The sequence below is a fragment of the Rhinoraja longicauda genome, chromosome 7 (genome assembly GCF_053455715.1).
Source record: "Rhinoraja longicauda isolate Sanriku21f chromosome 7, sRhiLon1.1, whole genome shotgun sequence".
NCBI classification, from domain to species: domain Eukaryota; kingdom Metazoa; phylum Chordata; class Chondrichthyes; order Rajiformes; family Arhynchobatidae; genus Rhinoraja; species Rhinoraja longicauda.
In genome coordinates, this window is record NC_135959.1 from 62,484,735 (window position 1) to 62,505,348 (window position 20,614).

The 20,614-nt window shown below is 42.3% G+C and overlaps 1 protein-coding gene across 1 annotated transcript in view; it reads left to right on the forward strand.

Moving 5' to 3' along the window:
- LOC144595338 (piwi-like protein 4) overlaps positions 1-17,981 on the forward strand; it is a 45,730-nt gene extending 27,749 nt beyond the window's left edge. Inside the window, exons 13-19 of the mRNA XM_078402724.1 lie at positions 5,654-5,851; positions 7,195-7,295; positions 8,233-8,303; positions 11,230-11,383; positions 12,367-12,492; positions 13,056-13,203; positions 17,403-17,981. Of these exons, the coding sequence (XP_078258850.1) occupies positions 5,654-5,851; positions 7,195-7,295; positions 8,233-8,303; positions 11,230-11,383; positions 12,367-12,492; positions 13,056-13,203; positions 17,403-17,519 (915 nt within the window). The 3' untranslated portion in view covers positions 17,520-17,981. The remainder of the gene's footprint in view (positions 1-5,653; positions 5,852-7,194; positions 7,296-8,232; positions 8,304-11,229; positions 11,384-12,366; positions 12,493-13,055; positions 13,204-17,402) is intronic.
- The last annotated feature ends 2,633 nt before the right edge of the window (positions 17,982-20,614 follow it).

Here is a 20,614-nt window from a genome sequence, read left to right on the forward strand (position 1 = left end):
TTCCCACCCATTCCCTATATCTCAGGCCCTCATGACTTCTTTCCTATTGCAAAGTGACCAAAACCATACAAATACTTAACAGTGGATTGAGCAATGTCTTGAATAACTAACATAATGTCCCAACTTCTATACCCAGTTCGCTGATTGATGAAGGCCAGCGTATCAAAAATTCAGGACAGCACTTTCAAGGGACTATGTTCTTGATCAGTTTTAAATTTCAACCATTATTCTGCAACAACTCTCCTTACTAGTCCTCCTTATTGAACTGCCCTGGTCTGATTTCAATCTTTAAACAATAATTTAGCTTTATTTAACCAAATAAAACTAGGATGGCTGGATTCAGTTAGCAATTATTTGGGATCGTCCTTGGCTTATGAAGAGATTTTTGAATTCTGTTCAGAGCTAACAAAAATCATTAATTTGTTTTGGATGGAAGAATATCCTTCTAAAACTTTGCCCAGAGATAATGGTGGAGTAACCTTCCTGGTTTTGCATACTGAGTGAGTAGTAGACCCCTGCTGCTTCTTGCTAGGTGGTCCCCTCATTCTTATTCATGAATGGAGTCAAGTACAGGTGATTACAGAAAGTCCAGTTAGAAAACATTAGCTTTGTTCAGCATCTCTCTTCTGTCATCCAGTTGGGTGGCATTGCACTCGCTTTATTCATTCCTATGCAACATGGTCCTACCTATGGTTCCTGAGGTTTCTTTTTTGAACTCCTCCAGTTAGGTTCATGCCTCTTCTAGGGCATCCAAGTAGCCTTAATTAAAGTCTCTATTGACCTTTCTTGTAAATGTGATAAAGTTTGCATTTTTATTATCATTGACAGTTGACACCTATTGGCGACCACCTTCTGCAGCACCTCGCCTCAGCTCAAGAGTCAAGAGAGTCAAGAGTGTTTAATTGCCATATGAACCAAAACCAGAATGATATTCGTACTTGCAGCAGCGTAACAGGCTGTACAGCTGAGTGGATTTGTTCTTAGTCAGTTTTGGAACATTTCACTGACCAATTATGGCAGTGCGTGCAGACGCAGCGGCCCCACGCTCTCCCGATTTTTCGAGTGTTTTTAATGTTTTCTCAAGTTCGTCAAGTTTGTTAAGTTTGTTAAGTAGACAGTATAGTCGTGAGTTCTTGCTGGACAAGAAAACAACAACATCAACAACACTGGACGCTACGCTTGCAGAGGAACTTAGCGGCCTCAGAATACTCTGCCTGACCTCGGCCTCGAGTGTTGCCCCCCGGCTGGAAAGGAGACGCCGCAGGCAGTGTGAGAGGAAGCAGAAGAGGGGTAAGCGCGGAGGCATCCGGGCTAGGCTAGCGGCTAGCCCACACAGACCGGCTATTCCGAGCATGCTAATGGCTAATGTACGCTCACTGGACAATAAAATGGACACTATAAGACTTCTCCGGTCGACCCAGCGTGAGGTGAGGGAATGCTGTGTTTACGTTTTCACGGAAACATGGCTTAATGACAACATCCCGGACTCTGCTGTTCAGCTCGACTGGCTAACATGCGACCGATCGGACAGAGCTACGGTTAGCGGGGGGAAGACTCGCGGCGGCGGTGTGATTGTTTACATCAGTGATGCTTGGTGTCGGGACGCTATGTTGGTCTACAAACACTGTTCACCGCTGGCGGAGTTTATGTTTGTGAAGTGCCGGCCTTTCTACCTCCCGAGGGAGCTAACAGCTATCCTGTTAGTCGCTGTTTACATCCCTCCCAGTTCCAACAACAAGGACAGAGAGGAGGCACTCTGTGAACTGTACCGGGCCATCTCTGAGCAGCAGACAGCACACCCAGATGGCTTTCTCATCGTAGCTGGGGACTTCAACCATGCTAACCTAAAAACTGTCATGCCTAAAGTATACCAGCATGTTGATTTCCCAACACGAGAAAACAACACCTTGGACCTTGTTTACACGACCATCAAAGGAGCATACAAGGCTTCCCCCCTCCCCCACATCGGCCTCTCTGATCACCTCACCGTTCTGCTGAAACCGGCATACAGACCCCGGGTGAAAGTCACCAAACCGGTTTCAAAAGAGGTACGTGTGTGGTCAGAGGACAGCACAGGTGCACTCCAAAACTGCTTTGAGACTACAGACTGGGACATGTTCAAGCAGGCAGCAACATACAACAACACAACCAACATTCAGGAATACACAGAGACAGTTACAGGCTACATCACCAAATGCATTGATGATGTGACCCACACCAGAGCCATCACCATCCGGGCTAACCAGAAGCCATGGCTGACGGGGAGGTCCATGGGCTGCTGAGGGTCCGCAACGTTGCCTTCAGAGAGGGCAATCCAGCCAGTCTCAGAGCAGCCAGGGCCAACCTTTCCAGTGGCATCAGGAAAGCCAAACAACACTACACCCGGCGCATCACAGCCCACTTCAGTGACAGCAGAGACACACGGAGCCTGTGGAAGGGTATTAGGACTATCACGGACTACAAACCCTTACCACAGACCTGTGACAGTGACACCTCTCTCCTGAACGACCTCAACGGCTTCTTCGCACGCTTTGAAGCACAGAGCAACACACCTGCGCAGAAAACAACTCCCCCCCCCAACGACCAGGCTATTTGTCTGTCTCCAGGCAGTGTGAGGAGCACACTGTTAAGGATTAACACCCGAAAAGCTTCTGGACCTGACAACATTCCTGGTCGTGTGCTAAAAGACTGCGCAGCTGAGCTCACAGATGTCCTCACAGACATCTTCAACATCTCCCTGAGCCAGGCTGTTGTTCCCTCGTGCTTCAAAGAAACCACCATCATACCTGTGCCCAAGAAGTCTTCTCCATCCTGCTTCAACGACTACCGCCCTGTAGCGCTGACTTCAACCATCATGAAGTGCTTCGAGAGGCTGGTCATCAAGCAGATCAGATCCAACCTCCCCCCCCTCCCTGGACCCGTTTCAGTTTGCATATCGACCTAAGCGGTCCACTGAGGATGCCATCTCCTCTGCTCTACACCCAGCCCTCACCCACTTGGACACTAAAAACTCATATGTTAGGATGCTGTTCATAGACTTTAGCTCAGCATTCAACACCATCATCCCCCAGCAGCTGGTTTGTAAACTAACAAATCTGGGCCTCAGCCCCCTTCTCTGCAACTGGCTGCTGGACTTCCTCACTGCCAGACCCCAGTCTGTACGGGTCGGCAGCAACACATCGGACACCATCACGCTGAGTACGGGGGCCCCACAAGGATATGTGTTAAGCCCCCTGCTCTTCACCTTGCTGACCCACGACTGCACACCCACCCACAGCTCCAACCACTTCGTCAAGTTTGCGGACGACACAACCGTGGTGGGTCTCATCAGCAACAACGACGAGACCCACTACAGGAAGGAGGTGAACCAGCTGGCCGCGTGGTGCACAGACAACAATCTCTTCCTGAATGTGGAGAAAACAAAGGAGATTGTTGTCGACTTCAGGAGAACGCACACCCAACACCCCCACCCACTGACCATCAATGGTGCTGCTGTGGAGCAGGTGAGCAGCACCAAATTCCTGGGGGTGAACATCACCGAGGATCTCTCCTGGAGCAACAACACCACGTCCATCGCCAAGAAAGCCCAGCAGCGCCTCTACTTCCTCCGCAAACTGAAGAGAGCGGGAGCCCCCACACCCATCATGTACACTTTTTACCGAGGCGCCATTGAGAGCATCCTCAGCAGCTGCATCACTGTGTGGTTCGGAAGCTGCACAGCCTCCAGCCGTAAGACCCTGCAGCGCATAGTGAACACTGCTGAGAGGATCACTGGCGCCTCACTCCCAACACTCCTGGTCCTTTACACCACCCGCCTCACCCGCAAAGCATTGAGCATTGTGGGTGACCCCTCCCACCCCTCCAACAGCCTCTTCATCCCCTCCGAGACGCAGGGAGGCGTGTCCTGTACGGGCTCCTCCTCCACACCCTGCACTTCCTCGCCCTGGTCCACCGTCCGGACACTAAATGGCGGTCGGTGTTGCCTTCCGGTCGTGAGGTGACCCCGCGGTGGGGGTCCCTCTACGCAGGGATTCTGCCCCTCTCCATCGGGGACCTGGGGTGGAAGATATTGCACCGAGGAGTCCCCTGCAACCTGTTCCTCGCGCGGTTCACAGACTCGCCAGCCGCCTGCCACTTTTGCGGGTTGGAAGAGTCTGTGTACCACGTGTACATGCAGTGTGTGAGGTTGCAGCCCCTGTTCCAATATCTAAAGGGGCTGCTCCTTGCTTTTTGGCTGCATTTTTCACCCACCATCCTCATCTTTGGACACCCTGTGCGTAGGGGAGAGGGTAGGGCCGAAGATGTCCTTGTTGGGTTGCTCCTGGGCCAGGCCAAGCTGGCCATCCGCGACTCACGGCGCCAGGCGGAAGAGGGCTCTGCCCGAGCCAGCTGCCTGCCCCTTTTCCGGGGTTACGTCCGTGCCCGGGTGGTGTTGGAGAGGGACTTTGCGCTGTCCACGGGCACCCTGGAGGAATTCCGGGACCGCTGGGCACCGCGGGGGATTGGATGTATCCTGGATGGGGATTGTAATATAATTGTATGATAGTTTCAATAGGTATATTTGTTTGTATAATATTCTGGTGGTGGGTTCTGTTTTGGTTTTATTGTATTGTATATATTATTTTAATATTTGAATAAATATTTTTGATTAAAAAAAATAAATAAATAAAAACAAAAAATAAAAACAGCCTCTTCACCCTCCTGGCTTCAGGGAGAAGGTTTCGCAGCCTGAGGTCGAGCACCACCCGACTAAAGGACAGTTTTTTCCACCAGGCTGTCAGGATGCTGAACTCTCTCCCCTCCCTCCCTCCTCTGCCCTGCCCCCATTGGACCTGGACTTTAACACCCCACACACACGCACATCCAGCACCAGACACTTTTTTTTTTAACGCTGCTATGGACAGGCTTTGCACTACTGTTCATTATTTTTTTTATTGTAATATATTCATCTTCATCTTTTTTTCATTGAAGTGACTATATTTTATATTGATTGTTGTTTGCTGTGCCTTTTTAATTTTAACTTAATTTAATGCACTTTATTCCTCGGGATTGTGGGAAATGGTATTTCGATTTTCTGTCTGTGTAAACTAACTGGAAATTGACAATAAAGTTGACTTTGACTTTGACTTCGACTTTATTCCTATTGGTTCAGTCAGAGTCAGAGAATTAGTGTGATGACTTCTCTTCCTACTCCTGTATATCTGAGGATTGATTCTTGGTCCCTTATTACATTTGGGAACATAATGGCATGGAGAAACATATGAGATGAACGATTTGAAAAGATTCCTTTTACATGGTTTAGCCCCTAATTTATGCATCAAAGGAACCTATCAGTCTGAAGAAGGGTCTCGAACCGAAACGTCACCCATTCCTTCTCTCCAGAGATGCTGCCTGTCCCGCTGAGTTACTCCAGCATTTTTGTGTCTATCTTCGGGTAAACCAGCATCTGCAGTTCCTTCCTACACACTATCAATTAATAATAATAATAATAATAATATATTCCTTTATTCGTCCCACACCGGGGAAATTTACAAATTAGCTTGATGTATATGTGAACTAATATTTGCATGCATGTTATTCCTAAGAATTGACCTTCATGCATATTAATCTCTATGCCTATATGTTATACAAATAACTTTTTCTTGAATCATAGGTATTGTACATCCTATCCTCAAGTCAGAAGGATAAATATGATTCTGTAAAGAAATTCTTGTGCGTAGAAAAACCAACTCCCAGTCAATGTGTGGTGGCCAATACACTGAACAGGGCAAATATTATGAGTATTGTCACTAAAATCGCTCTACAGATGGCCTGCAAAATAGGGGGAGAATTGTGGATGGTGGAAATTCCTGTGAGTACTTGCAACCAGATCTTCACCAAAGCTTTTTTTAAATTTGCCTGTCATTGATCTCAAGATGTTCATTCTTTTCTTTCAAATTGCATTAATATTGAAGTTTTAAGTCTTTATTTATCAATTCTAGCAATCTGTAAATGCATGATTGTTCTCTTGACTAATCCTAGTGCTGGTTAGATTTTCCACTGTGGAATTAGTCAATCCTAAAAAAAATTCTACTTTAATAATGGTTTTCACTTGCATCCATGCTGCACTACCATTCTGTCTTTTTTTTTAGCCTGCATATTGATTTCTACATTTAGTGAGGTTTCAGATTTTATCAGACATAGGCACAGGACTATGCCGTACAGACTCCCAAACCTGGTCTATTATTTAGTGTCGTGCTTCATCTGAACTTTGGCCAATTCCTGGTTGACCCGTAATTCTTAATTCTCATACAGTTTAAAAGCCTAACTTAACCTTAAACATGCTTAATGATACAGCACTCTGAGTTGTTACACATATTCAACATTGCAGCTTTCTGAGGTAGAGAGTCCTACTGATTCAGAGCCAAATGAGAGGAAAAAGTACCTCCTCGTCTCAGTGTTAAATGGTCGATCCTTACACTAAGACTCTGTCCTTCAGTTCCAGACTTCCCCACGAGGGGAGAAAACTTCACATCATCTGCCTTGTCAAATCCTCTCAGTCATCTAAATGTTATATATAGTAAGATTGCCTCTCATTCTTCCAAATTTTTCACCAGGACAATTCCCTGAAATCAAACTGGTCAAGCTTTCTTAAATGAAAGACCAAGACCGTGGTAGTATTCTAAGTGTGGTCTCAGTGTGATTCCTTGTAGCAAAACATTTTTACTTCATCCTCTTTGCAATAAAGTCCTCCTAAGTTACTTGCTGGACTGGCATGTTCACTTACTGAGCTTTTTGTACAAAGAGATCTCTCTGATGATTCATCTGACCTATGTGCTATTACATAGTGTAAGTTATAACACTAAGGTTTTTTCTTGACTAGTAAGGGTGTCAGGGGTTATGGGGAGAAGGCAGGAGAATGGGGTTAGGAGGGAGAGATGATTGAATGGCGGAGTATAGTTGATGGGCCGAATAGCCTAATTCTCCTATCACTTATGACTTTATTATTATTTGTGTGGGTGGATTTTTTTCTTTATATATGTTCAACCCATATTAGTGTATATTTTGGTTTGGAAGATGCTAAAATAACCAGAATGTTTTCAGCATTCATACAAGGAGGAAACAGAATAACTATATAGTCTATACCATGATTACATTTGGAAATGAACAACAATGATTTTGTGGTAATTTTAAAGATAAAACTTTATTCTGCAGTTCAAATCCCTGATGGTGATTGGCATTGACATTAACCAAGATGCACTTAGAAAAGGAACATTTGTTGGATTTGTGGCAAGCATCAACTGCACGGTCACAAAGTAAGTTCACTTTAGTTCTATTTCAATAACTTCCAAATCTTCAAGTATTAAACTTCGCTTATACTTTCAGAATACAAGTGTTTATTGAATGCTTTCCACTAAAATGTTTTGGAAGATGACTGTCTTGGGACCCAGCTATATTGCCATTGGTCTTCTACTGAGACCAGTCTTCATATTTTTAATGGAGTGGGGCTTGTTAATCTGGGAGTTCCTCAGTCCTCACATTTTCAGAAGCTTGATGTATTTTCCAAACTTGGTATTCTGAGAAGGAAAATAACTTGTGGCCGATTGATCAATAAAAATGAGGTCCACTATGGGAATCTGCTGTTGCTGTGGTCTAGATACTTCAAGGGGTAAGATTTTATTTTGGTCTGATTAGTTCCGTTTTGAAGAAGTCAAGAATCAGAAATGTTCTTCTCTCTGGAAGGGGCAGTGCCTGGGTGAAGCTAACAAACAATGCCAACCATATGTCAGTTGTTACGCTCAATGCACGGGTAATGCATTTCTATAGATAGTTGTGCAACTCTTGCTCTCTGCTGGTTGGGGGGGAGGGGGGGGGGGGGGAAGAAAATTATCTCTGTGTTATCCCTGCACTACAGATGTCCTTAAACCAGATGGAGCAGTGATGGAAAAATGGCGATATTTTTGCAGAGAATGACTCCATCTGATGGAAGGCTTGTCTGACAATAATATATGTCTGCATTTCCTGCACACCTTATTCTTGTGAGAAGGGATATGTAATCTCAATGTGAGACATTTTAACCCCTCCATAAAGTATTTCCATTTTGATGCTTTTGGGCAAAGAAAGATTATTTCCCATTTCATCTATGTGGCACAAGATAACTGATACAAAGTTCAAACGTTCAAAATATTTTTTGAGTCAATCTTATGATTTATGTAATAATCAGAATGCTTCAATGGATGGATTTCTCTGCAGATGGTTTTCTCGTTGCATCTTCCAGCCTCATGGTGCAGAAGCAGCTGATTGCTTGAAAATTTGCATGAAAGGTACAGATTTCCACCCTCTTTAATCTGGTTTATTAAGCACTGTAAACCTTTGTTGATAAACTCCTACCTTGCAGAAACTCCCTCTATAGCTCAGGCCCTCAAGGCCTGGCAATGTCTTTGTAAATCTTTTCTGCACTCTTTCCATTTTAATGGTATCTTTCATATCAGAAGGTGACCAAAGTCGAGCACAATACTTCAAGTGCAGCCACACCAACGTATTACACGTCTTGACCAGTGCCCTAACCTATGTGGTAGTCAAGTTACTGGAGAAGATTTTGAACGATAAGATGTATATACTTTTGGATAGACAGGGGTTGATTAGGGATAGTCAGCATGGTTTTGTATCTGGGAGATCATGTCTTACGAATTTTGATTGAGTTTTTTTAAGAAGTAACCAAAACATATGATATGATATGATATGGGCAAAGCTCTAAATGTTGTCTATGTGGGCACCAGCAAGGCATTTGACAAGGTTCCACATAGTAGGCTGCTCTGGATGGTTATAACACAGGGGAGGTTTGCCTTCATGGAAGGAAGCAGAGTGTTATGGTAGAAGGTTGCTTTTTGGATTGGAGGCCTATGACTAGTGGTGTGCCTCAGGGATCGGTGTTGGGGCCATTGCTGTTTGTGCTTTATTTCAACAATTTGGATGAGAATGTACAAGGCCCGTTTAGTAAGTTTGCAGATGACACTAAAGTGGGTGAAGTCATAGAGAACGAAGATCGTTATTGAAAATTACAGCAGGCTCAGGATCAGTTGAGCAAATGGATTGATGAAACGTAAATGGAGTTTAATGCAGATAAGTGCAAGATTTTGAAGTTTGGAAGTCAAACCAGGGCAAAACCACAGTGAATGGGAGGGCCCTGAAATCTCGGAGTGTGGTTACACAGTTCCCTGAAAGTGTCATCACAGGTGAACAGGATGGTCAAGAAGCCTTCATCAGTCAAGATATTGAGTATAGAAGTCGGGATGTTATGTTTCAGTTGTACAAGACATTGGTGAGCCTTCATTTGGAATATTGTTTAATTTTGTTATCCTGCTATAGGAAGGATGTCAGTAAACTGGAAAGAGTAGAGAGAAGATTTATGAGGATTTTGCCAGGACTTGAGGACCTGATCTAATAATAATAATAATAATACATTTAATTTATATAGCACTTTTCAGGAAACTTAAAGACGCTTTACAGAGCAAACAAGACATAAAAACAAACAAACAAACAAAAGATTTATCCAGACGGAGAAGCAGCGAACAAACAGCGCCAGCGTCCTCTCACGTCAGGGTCCGGCACACAAGACACACAATTACAGTTTAACACAGACAACCATCACAGTGATTGCTCCAGGCACACCCTCACTGTGATGGAAGGCAAAGAAAAGTCTTATCTCCTCCTCATTCTTCTCCCGCGGTCAGGCAGTCAAACTGCTGACTCGAGGCGATCGAGGCTCCCGACTTATGAAACCCCCGCCGGGCGATGGAAAGTCCCAGGGCCGAGCCGAGCAGGCCGATGAAGGTCCTAAGCCCCCACCGGGCGATGGAAAGTGCCTCGGCCGAGCCACGCAGGGCGATGAAGGTCCTGCAAGCGGATCGATCGAGCCTCGCGATTCGGGGCGGTCGAAGCTGCTACGGCTGGAGCTCCCTAGAGGGATATGGGCCAAACGCAGGCAGGTGGGTCTAGTCTAGACTCTGCATGGGTGTGGGCTGGAGAGCCTGTTTCCAATCTAATGGCTCTATGACTCTATAACTGGAACATAATGACCTAACTTATATATTCAATTCCCTGTCTGAAGTGCCATAAGCCTTTTTCACCACCCTATATACCTGGGACACAATTTTCAGGGAACTATGCATTTGTGCAGCTAAATTCATGCACTCTCCGCCTACTCCCTTTCCTGGTGACCCATCTACTTTCTGCCTGTGCCTTAGGTGTAACCACCTCACTATCGCTCCTTTCTATAATTCTCTCATTCTCTTGGTGAATCCTAACGTCATCCAACTGTAGTCTTGGTTCCTTCACATGGTAAGTCACCTGGACTTACAGGTGTAGTACTCAGGGACATTGGAAGTTTCCCTAATTTACCACATTCTGCAGGATGAGCATACCAACCAGTGCCCTCGCTCTTACCCCTACTGCTCTAAGACCAAGGAAGAGTTACAAAGCAAAAAACTTTGCCTTAACCATCACCCTCTGTTCAGCCTCCTGGCCGAAGCCTCTTGAGCCCAAACTTCAGCCCTTATCCTCACACACAGCACTTTGCCTCAACACAGCCTTTCCCAAAATGGCCGCTCCCAAAAGGCCACTCTGCTGTGCCTGCCTTCTTTTTATACAACACCAGGAGCAGTCACTCTGCTTCATTAACGGTTGCATATTAAATCTCCCTGGCTGCTCCTCCTCTCAGCTGCTCAAAGTAAAATGATATGGGAAAAAAAGGTGCTTCCCTTTGTCCCTTGACTTCAGTAATAATTTATAAGACACTGTCCGATTGCTGCCATGAGTTATAATTTTGTTGAGGACAGTAACTGATGCTTCGATAGTGGGCTATGCTGGACACCTCCATGCCAGAAGCCCTTCTACGAGGCAGAAGAGGCCACATGAGGCAACCATCCGTCAGAAGCAGAATGTGAGACCCTACTGCCAGGTTTGTCCAGGCAGCCTGTGATAGCTCATTAAAGTGAAAGTTTCTAAATGTCTTTGTTATTCAAACATGAGTTTACATATAAGGCACTGGGTGTGAAGCTGAGAGGCCAAAACAAAGCTAGATTAAACAGCACTGTATATTGTTATTCACACGTCTCTTGGCAGTGCCTGACACTGATACTGGATTTCCAGTCAATGTATAGCAAGCAAACTTTGAATTGAAAATAATATTCTATTCACCAGAATAATAACCATCAGCGTTAATCTTATTGATGACGTGATATTTCATAGGTGCTTTACGTAAATGGCTTGAGATAAATCATGATTTGCCGGACCGCATTGTGGTTTATCGTGATGGTGTAGGAGATGGGCAACTAATGACACTGGTGGACTATGAAGTGCCCCAAATACTTGACAGCTTCAAGGTAGTTAACTCAGATTATAGGTAAGGCTGCATTACTGCATCTACTGCAACCACTGTATTACTTGAACAGTGAGCTCACTAATTCACACACATCAGTCACTGAAAGCAAATGTGCAGGTTCACAAGCAGTAATCAAGGCAGATGGTATGTTGCCCGTCATAACAACGGGATTAGAGCACAGGAACAAGAATGTGTTGCAAAGACCACACCTGGGGTATTTTGTGACATTTTGGGCTTGTCCAAGGATAAACTTGGCAGGTAACTGAATCATCCTACTACACCCAGAGACCAGTGCTGAACTACTATCTACCTCTTTGATGACCCTCGCACTATCTGGCTGTACCTTGCACTAAACATTATTCCCTTATCATGTATCTATACACTGTAAATGGATCGATTGAAATCATGTATTGTCTTTCTGCTGACTTGTTAGCACGCAACAAAAAGCTTTTCACTACCTCGGTACAGGTGACAATAAACTAAACTCTACCGAACTGAGAAGGAGTGTAGCAGAGGCTCTTGGAAATGGTTTCCAATCACGACAGTACTTCCATATGTAAAGATTAGATCGATTAGGTTTCCATTCACTGGAGTTAAGAAAAATGAGTGGGGCTCTAATTGGTTTACAAAATTCTGACAGGATTAGGCAGGCTGGATGTTGGGAGAATGTTCTGCTTGGGCCCACAGTCTCAGATAACAAATGCATTATGGAGAGCATGGGAATACTGTGAGATGTCTCTCAGCCATGATCATACTGAATGGCAGATGTGTCTGACTGGCCCAATGCTCCCATTTTTGTACCTGGGTTGATGCACCCTGAACATATCATAAGTTCAGTGCACAATTGAGTGGTGAACATTTTTAATTTCCGATAAAATAATCATTTCTTTCTCTCTGTTCATGCTATTTGATTTCTAAGTATTTCCAGCATTCTGTGTTTTTATTTCATATTTCCAACATCTGCAGTATTTTGTGTGTTTTAATGGAAGTCTTGATATTTTTAGCCCCAAAGTTACCATCATTGTCGTTCGGAAGAAAGGGACCTGCCGATTCTTTGCTGACATGAATGGAATGCTTCAAAATCCGCCAGTCGGAACCCTGATTGACAGTGAAGTGACTCGTCCCGAATGGTTTGTGAGAGTATAAATGAGCGGAGTAATTTCCACATCACATTGGCATTCATTGAAAAGCACTGGACCCTGGCTGAGTCACTACAGTCTGACTTGGCTGCAGTTTTAAGAGGTTTGGTCGGAAGCACATGCCAGTCTGGGCTCAATGCTCTGCAGATACAAGTCCATGCAGGCCTGAAACTGTAGTTTGAGGGACCTCCACAAAGTGTAATACCCAGTTCCCTCTCTCTGAGCCACTAATCTGATTCATACCTCCCTCTATAATCTACAACCTTGCCCCTTTGTGCTTCCAGCCTCTCATAATGGTCATCCAGTGACTGAACCAGGTTTTTAGCATATGCAGATGGAAATCTCTTTGCTGTCAGAGGCCAATGGAAGTCTTGATATTTTTAGCCCCAAAGTTACCATCATTGTCGTTCGGAAGTTTTGGCCCTATAATGGGAAGTTTTGGCCCTATTACTCAGAATGTTACTTCTAAAGCCAATAAGGTATCCTCGTATATTAATAGCAGACTGATCACAATATAATGAGATTGACTTTATTTTGTGTTGTGATATTCATAGGTATGACTTTTTCCTAATCAGTCAGTGTGCACGTCAAGGTACAGTTTCCCCCACACACTACAACGTCGTATACGACAACAGTCGCATGAAGCCAGATCACATGCAACGGTTGACCTACAAGTTGTGTCACCTTTATTACAATTGGCCTGTAAGTCAAAATATTCATCAGAAATATTTTTATTGTAGAGCTGGTTTCGTTACCTCTTCAACATCCATAAAATAATTCAATAATTGTTTTGTGTTAAACTTAGCATTGACTTGATTTTCAGAGGTGGAATCAGTCAATTAATGGGCTGTGTGATGCACTTTTCATGAAAAGAAGCTAATCAAAAGAGGCCTTGATGCTGGAGTTGAACTTAAAATAAAAAGCAGTATTTGAATTTGAATTTGAATTTCTAAATATTTTTACTATCTAAAACTGCTCATTTAACTAAATTTGAATTTAGGGAATAATGCTTTATGTTGTGTTGTGTTGTGTCAATTTAATATAATTCAGATTTTGAGGGTGCAGATTTAAGTCCAGGATTTCACTAAACTATATCCTGAGTATCAGTTTATTTTAGGGAATCTGCGTAGTGGGAGGGCAAGAAAATTGGTGCCTACTCTAGGGATCTAGATTCTGAATGGTATCAAGGTGAAATCTCCTGAAATTTTCAGAAAATTATTTGCAAAGTAATAAGGAGAGTGGAAAGGGACTAATTGGATGGTATAGCTCCAATAGGTTGAATGGCCGGCACTGAAATGAGGACATCTTATTCTGAAGGGAATTCTCGTGGCGGAAGTGGGGTTTAGGCTTGGTCTCAATGATTAAAGAAACGATTGCGTGTCACCTTGGATTATATTTTTCATACCTGAGACCCGTGTTTAATTAATGAAAGTCCCCAAGTCACTACATGGTTATTATTGCAAGAGTCCTTTGAAAAACAGCTTTGCACATCAGAATCAGGTTTCACAAAATTTGCTTCTTTATTTTGATACAATAATTGTTTTTTCATAATTATGGAATGAGATGTGTTGAAGTAAAATAGGAACAGTTAACTGTTTGGCACCTGGGTTAGAGAATGCCTGATTCTGATAATGGGTATTTCAGATGGCCATTGTTCCATCCTGATTCATTTGCTCCCTCAGAAGAAATTTATTTTTTATAAATATAGTGAAAAATTCAAGGAATATTAAAATGTTGTTGTCAGTTTTAACCCAGATGCTCCATTTTATCATTGTTGAATATGCTTCCATAATTCATTAATATTACAACATTGGGTAGCCATGTCCCAATTTTTCTTGATAAATAATTTGATAGTTTATAAATGAATACATTTAGAAGCTGTTTCTAACAATTCTTTACATGGAATTTTGGGTAATCATAAACATTTGTGGATTGAAAATATTATCTTTCTATTCTTCCAACAATGACTCAACTAAAAATAGTAAAACTGAGAAATACATGTTAAATAATTATTAATCCTGCACTATTAATCACAAAGTTTGAGTCGTGGACAATCCCAGCTGAATGACTGGAATGGACACAATGGTCCAGGATATTGCAATCTGCAGCAAGCATGGCAGCTAACTCCTCCAATTTAAGTTTACTTTAGAACATTCTAAAATTATATAAAATTGCAGAGCATTTTAAATATATTTTATACGTATATTGTATAATTACGAGAGGGATAGATAGGGTAGAAAGTTAGAACCTTTTTTCCAGGGTGAAAATGTCCAACACGAGAAAGCATAGTTATAAGGTGAGAGGGGGAAAGGTAAACGGAGATGGACGGGGCGAGTTTCTTTTACACAGGGAGTGGCAGCAGCCTGGAATGCATTGCCAGGGGTGGCAGTGGAGTCAGATACAATTGTGAATTTTAAGAGGCTTTCAGCTGGGCACGTGGAAGTACAGGGAACAGAGGGATGTGGAACAGGTATAGGCAGATGAAATCAATCTATCTAGGCATCATGTTCAGCACAAACATTGTAAGCCAACGGGCCTATTTCTAGGCTGGACTGTTCTATATTCTATGTTCCTCTTGTGAGATGCAAATGTGAGTGCTCACAATCACGATGCTCGAGACAATCTAGAGAAACAAGTATAGTTTATTTGCAAGTCTGCAGAGTTGGGTGCCTCCCCTGTCGAGACACACCGAGGTCGGGAAAATCCCTTCTTTTTATTCACTTCATTTTACAATTGTTACACCTTTAATTCCTCCCCTTCGGGCTCCTTCCAATCGGAGCACTGAGGTGCACAATCTACCGGCACCGCCCCTGTTGCCTTCCACATCATACAGTAATATTCATTTATTTCATTAGGCAAGCGCAGTACAGAGTAGTTCATGCCCTCCCTCTCCCCTAGTTCTCTGATTATTTTGGCCTTCCTCCCAGTTCTCTGATTATCTTCTAACACTTGTCCTTGGACTGTCACCATTTGTTCTTGCGGTTTTTTTTTCTCTAGCCGAGCACGGTCTGGTCAGTTATTTCTCAGGGTCCCTTTGTTTAGTCGAGCATGGTCGAGTCAGCTATTTCTCAGGGTCCTTAGTCTAAATCAATTATCCCTTTTTACCCCTCTCTCACACTCTCAATGGGACACTTGCATCAGCACATATTGAATTCCTTCGTGTGGTACCATCATATGAATATATAGTTGACACCTGCTGTCAGCCATATTATAAGCAGATGAGTTCAGTTTGAAAGAAGCAACATTTTTTAATCTGTCATAAAGCGATTTTGGTAGTTCTATATATATATATATATATATATATATATATATATATATTATGCTATTCATTTGGAAAGAATGGAAGCTAAAGAATGGAATAAAGACATCTATCAGCTACCTGTCTGTGACTGTTTTATAGTCATTTTTAATCATTAATTCCCCTCCTCTTATTAATTGTACCCACTTTGTTCCATCTTTGGAATGCTCTGTCACTCGGGGGCTGTGGAGATTCAGTCGTTGCTTTATAACTGTGATTGATACATTTCTGCACATTCAAAGAATCAGATTATATAAGGATAGGCCATGAAAATAGTTAAGGTAGAAGGCCAGCCTTGTTTTTTTCCTATTGTGAAGCAAGAGGGGCCAAATGGCCTAATCCTATTTCTGTTACTTACAGGCAATCCTTGACTTGAGTAATAGGTGACTTATGTAAGCTTGCACTGACGTAAACAATTCATGATTGATGGTCCTGTTTCCTGAGTGACCTGTTATTGCATTGGGAGGACAGCGAATACATCCCATCTGCTTCGAAGATATAAAAGTGTCACCTGGGCTCGCTGCTCTTCCAGTTTCAGCCACTGTCGGTGTGAAACTGGGAAGGCGAGCGAAAACGAGGAAGGCGGTGGAGGGCAACTCCTGGCTGAGTCGCTGACATCTTCCATGAGGTGCACCAGCGAGCCCTTCTTCACCAGTAGCTGCACCATCCTGTTGACACGGCTGTTGTTGCGGCTCACATTGTAGCCCCTGACCCACAGTGCTTTCTTCATCGACAGGATGTTTTCAGTCACCGTGGCTCTCCCTCTACTCTCACCAGCCACTGCATCTTCCTGTCGGCCGTTCCTGTCCGCTCCCCCCTCCACTGCCACCTCCTCCTCCCATTGCTTTGTCCACTCCACCGTGCCCCCCCCCCCCCCCCCCCCCACCCACCCCCTCCTCTGTCACTGCCTCCTCCTCCTTCTTCCCCAGACTCACTGCATCTTCCACACTGCACTTCTTTATTTCCACCTAGTTTTCAAGTGATCCTGACTTGCATAAAATCTGACTTACGGAAGGGTTTACAATGTTACCTTTACGTAAGTCAGAGAGTCTCTGTATTTTCTTCTGTAAAATGCCACAGTGAGAAAGGATTTCTGTGGATTTAGTCTTATTTCTATCAATGTGTGATAAGCACTTTTTGGTTAATAACAGAAATCATCTATGACATTGAAAACTGAAACAGATGGGATTTTATTTTTTACAGCAGGTTTCCTATAAGCTTAAGATTTTCCTTGGTGGTGCCTGTCCAACTTTTTCTTCCTGAAACGCATCCACTTAAAAAATGCCATCCCATCTAATTTCATGAAAAGTAGTATCTTGTGACTTGTGCATGTGGTGCAACTTATCTTTTTTCAATATTGAATAGAATGTCCCTTCTGTGCCTTATTAGAAAACTCCATCTGCTAGTTATACATTTGCTACTATCTTGTGACCATTATAATGAGACTATCTTGAACCAGCGTATGATTACCATGAAGTCATCAAGTGCTCAACTCGCTTCTCACTAAAATTCATGTCATTGACTGCATTTATGTTCTCGGGGGATCACCTGGGAAATACATTGATATTCATTAATACTTATATTTGTTTTTGTCTTGTTGCAGGGTGTGATCCGTGTTCCTGCTCCATGTCAATATGCGTGCAAGCTGACAAGATTAGTGGCCGAAAACATTCACAGAGAACCCGACCTTGAGTTGGCCGATCGCCTTTTCTTCCTGTGAAACCGGAAACCAAGCAGTTGGTGAACTTTCTTTCTGAAAAAAATTAAAATGGTGTGCGTGTTCAGTTGCTTTTGACATCCACGATAATCTCTGCTTTAAAAAGTCTCCAAGTAAACTATATTAGGGAGTTTATATTTGCTCTAATTTACATTTACATGAAAAATATTCCTGTTACACGTTTGTTGGTCTTTCTATACATCTCTGAGAAAAGAAAGTTATATTTCTTAAAGTGTGGCAATGGTCAGCCTTAAACATTGCCTAAAAGATAGTAAATAAGCACATAAGAAAGTGCTGTAATTTGTGTTGCATTTTTTATTCAGGTCGATTGTTCTGTACATCTTTTCTAAAAGCAAAATAATATTTTTAATATTTTGTATTACTTTTGAATACCTTAATTTAAATTATAATAACCTTTAATAGTTATGTTTTCAGTAAATTAATCATGTAAGGTTGCTGAAGGTAGAGGGCTCTCATTAGAGTATTAATATGTTACAGTAGATTATTCCTTAGTCCTTTCATTTCTAAACTGTTTAGTTAATTTGATTTGTACATTTGAGGGGTTTTTCATATTGCATATTTTACAATTATTGCTCAAATTATATTTCATATCTAAGTCAGCTATTCAAAGGTATTGAGAAGCTGATACATTATGATCATTAAAGGATTACTTCAAAAGTATGTGCATTTTTGGTGAAGAGTAATTTTTTTCATAAACTAGACCGACTGTAATTCAGTGTTGTAGGAACCATTTTGCGTTTATTTATTATTTTAGGCCTAATGTTTATGGAATAATGTTTAAAGGCCTCTAAACAAATGTCAATATCAGGTAGGATTTCATCTAACAAAGGAGCAACACAAAAAGGGGACCTGTAAATTCAACACAAAAATGCAAGGGAGACTGGTGGAAGAATCTTGTTAACCTCAAAGTACATCAAGCTTTAACACTCTTTAGATACAAAGATAATAGCAGGTGATTAAATACATCTCTATAGATAAAAACGCACTATTTATTTCAACATTTGAATGAATTGTTTCACAGAATTAGACATTTGCAATAGGAGTACATCTTAACTGTTAGGACCAACTCTGAATATTCAAACTAGTTGACTCAATGTATTTTGCATTGCTTATTATTATTGTCTTAGTATTACTGGATCTCAGTGCTGCATTTGACACGGTCGACCACAACATATTACTAGACCAATTGAAAAACTGGGTTGGACTTTCGGGCACAGTACTAAACTGGTTTGAATCCTACTTAAAGAACAGGAACTACTTTGTGTCTCTAGGTAATTACACATCAGAGAAGACAAATATGGCATGCGGAGTTCCCCAGGGCTTCATTCTGGGGCCTCTTCTGTTTAACATCTACATGCTTCCACTGGCTCAGATTATGGAAAACAACAAAATAAGTTACCATAATTAAGCAGACGACACACAAATTTACATAACCATATTACCAGGGGACTATGGCCAAATACAAACACTGAGTGAGTGCATCGAACAAATCAACGATTGGATGTGCCAAAACTTTCTTCAATTAAACAAAGACAAAACTGAGGTAGTTGTTGTTTTTGGAGCCAAAGAGGAACGATTAAAAGTCAGCACTCAGCTTCAATCGGCAATGTTAAAAACCCCGGACAAAGCCAGAAGTCTTGGTGTAGTCATGGACTCAGACCTGAATTTCAACAGCCACATTAAGGCAATTACAAAGTCAGTCTACTATCAGCTTTAGAATATATCAGGGGTTAAAGGACTTATGGCTCAGCAGGATTTGGAAAAGCTTGTCATGCATTTATCCTCAGTACACTTGACTACTGTAATGCTGTCTTTACAGGTCTCCCTAAAAAATCGATTAGACAGCTGCAGCTGATTCAGAATGCTGCTGCTCGAGTCCTCACTAAGACCAAGAAAGTGGATCACATCACTCCAGTTCTGAGGTCTTTACACTGGCTTCCAGTCTGTCAAAGAATTGATTTCAAAACACCACTGTTGGTTTATGAAGCACTGAATGGTCTAGGGCCAAAATACATTTATGATCTTCTGCTACATTATGAACCATCCAGACCTCTCAGACCGTCTGGGACTGATCTGCTTTCTGTCCCCACAGTCAGAACTAAACATGGAGAAGCAGCATTTAGTTTTTATGTACCACATATATGGAACAAACTCCCAGAAAACTGCAGGTCCACTGTATCTCTCAGTTCTTTTAAATCGAGGCTGAAGACTTTTCTGTTTGATGCTGCCTTTTATTAAATCAAATAATTATTCATTTCTTACACTGCACTGTAACTTTTAATTTTGTATTTTATATCTATCTTATTCTATTTTAGCTTGTTGTTATTTTCTATTCTCTTTAATGACTTTTTAATTGCTTTTAATTGCTCTTTAATGTTTTATGTAAAGCACTTTGAATTGCTGAAATGTGCTATATAAATAGCCTTGCCTTGCCATTTGAAAAGCTTCTGAGGGCATCCTTTTTTCCACAGATTGTGAGTGGGATCTTTTTGGATACATGAGCAATCAGAGTACACTGTCCTATGCTGTGGGAAATTTAAAAAATGAATATAGTTATCCTTATACATAGTTATCCTATAAGAATATGTGAAAATGATTCAAATATAATATCGATAGTGACAGTGTGTTTTTGCAGATATTTGGGTACATCCTTTATCTGTACTGTCATGACCCTGAACTCTTTTAGATCACCTTCCTGAATAAGATTCACATTTCCCGTCATTTCAGCCACCCTATTGCAGCTGTATTTTAGGGCATGGTCTAACTCTAACCTTGCATTGAGGAGGTGGCTGTGTCATTCACTGTATTTTGCTGCCTTTCACGCTGACCTGTTGTAGCCTCAGGGCCGTTTTTACAGCATTATGGGCCCCCGGGCAAAGCAGTGTACTGGGGCCCCTACCGTTACTCTCCCCCACCCCCCTTTCCCTACCAGCCCCCCCCTGTCGTGCCGGCGAAAAGCACTTACCGAAAAGCACTTAGCGATGGACTTAGGGTGCTACATTGTTGCGAAAAGCACTTACAGATCGCTGTGAGAAGCACAGTGACCGAAAATGTTGCGAAAAAAGCACTTATTGAAC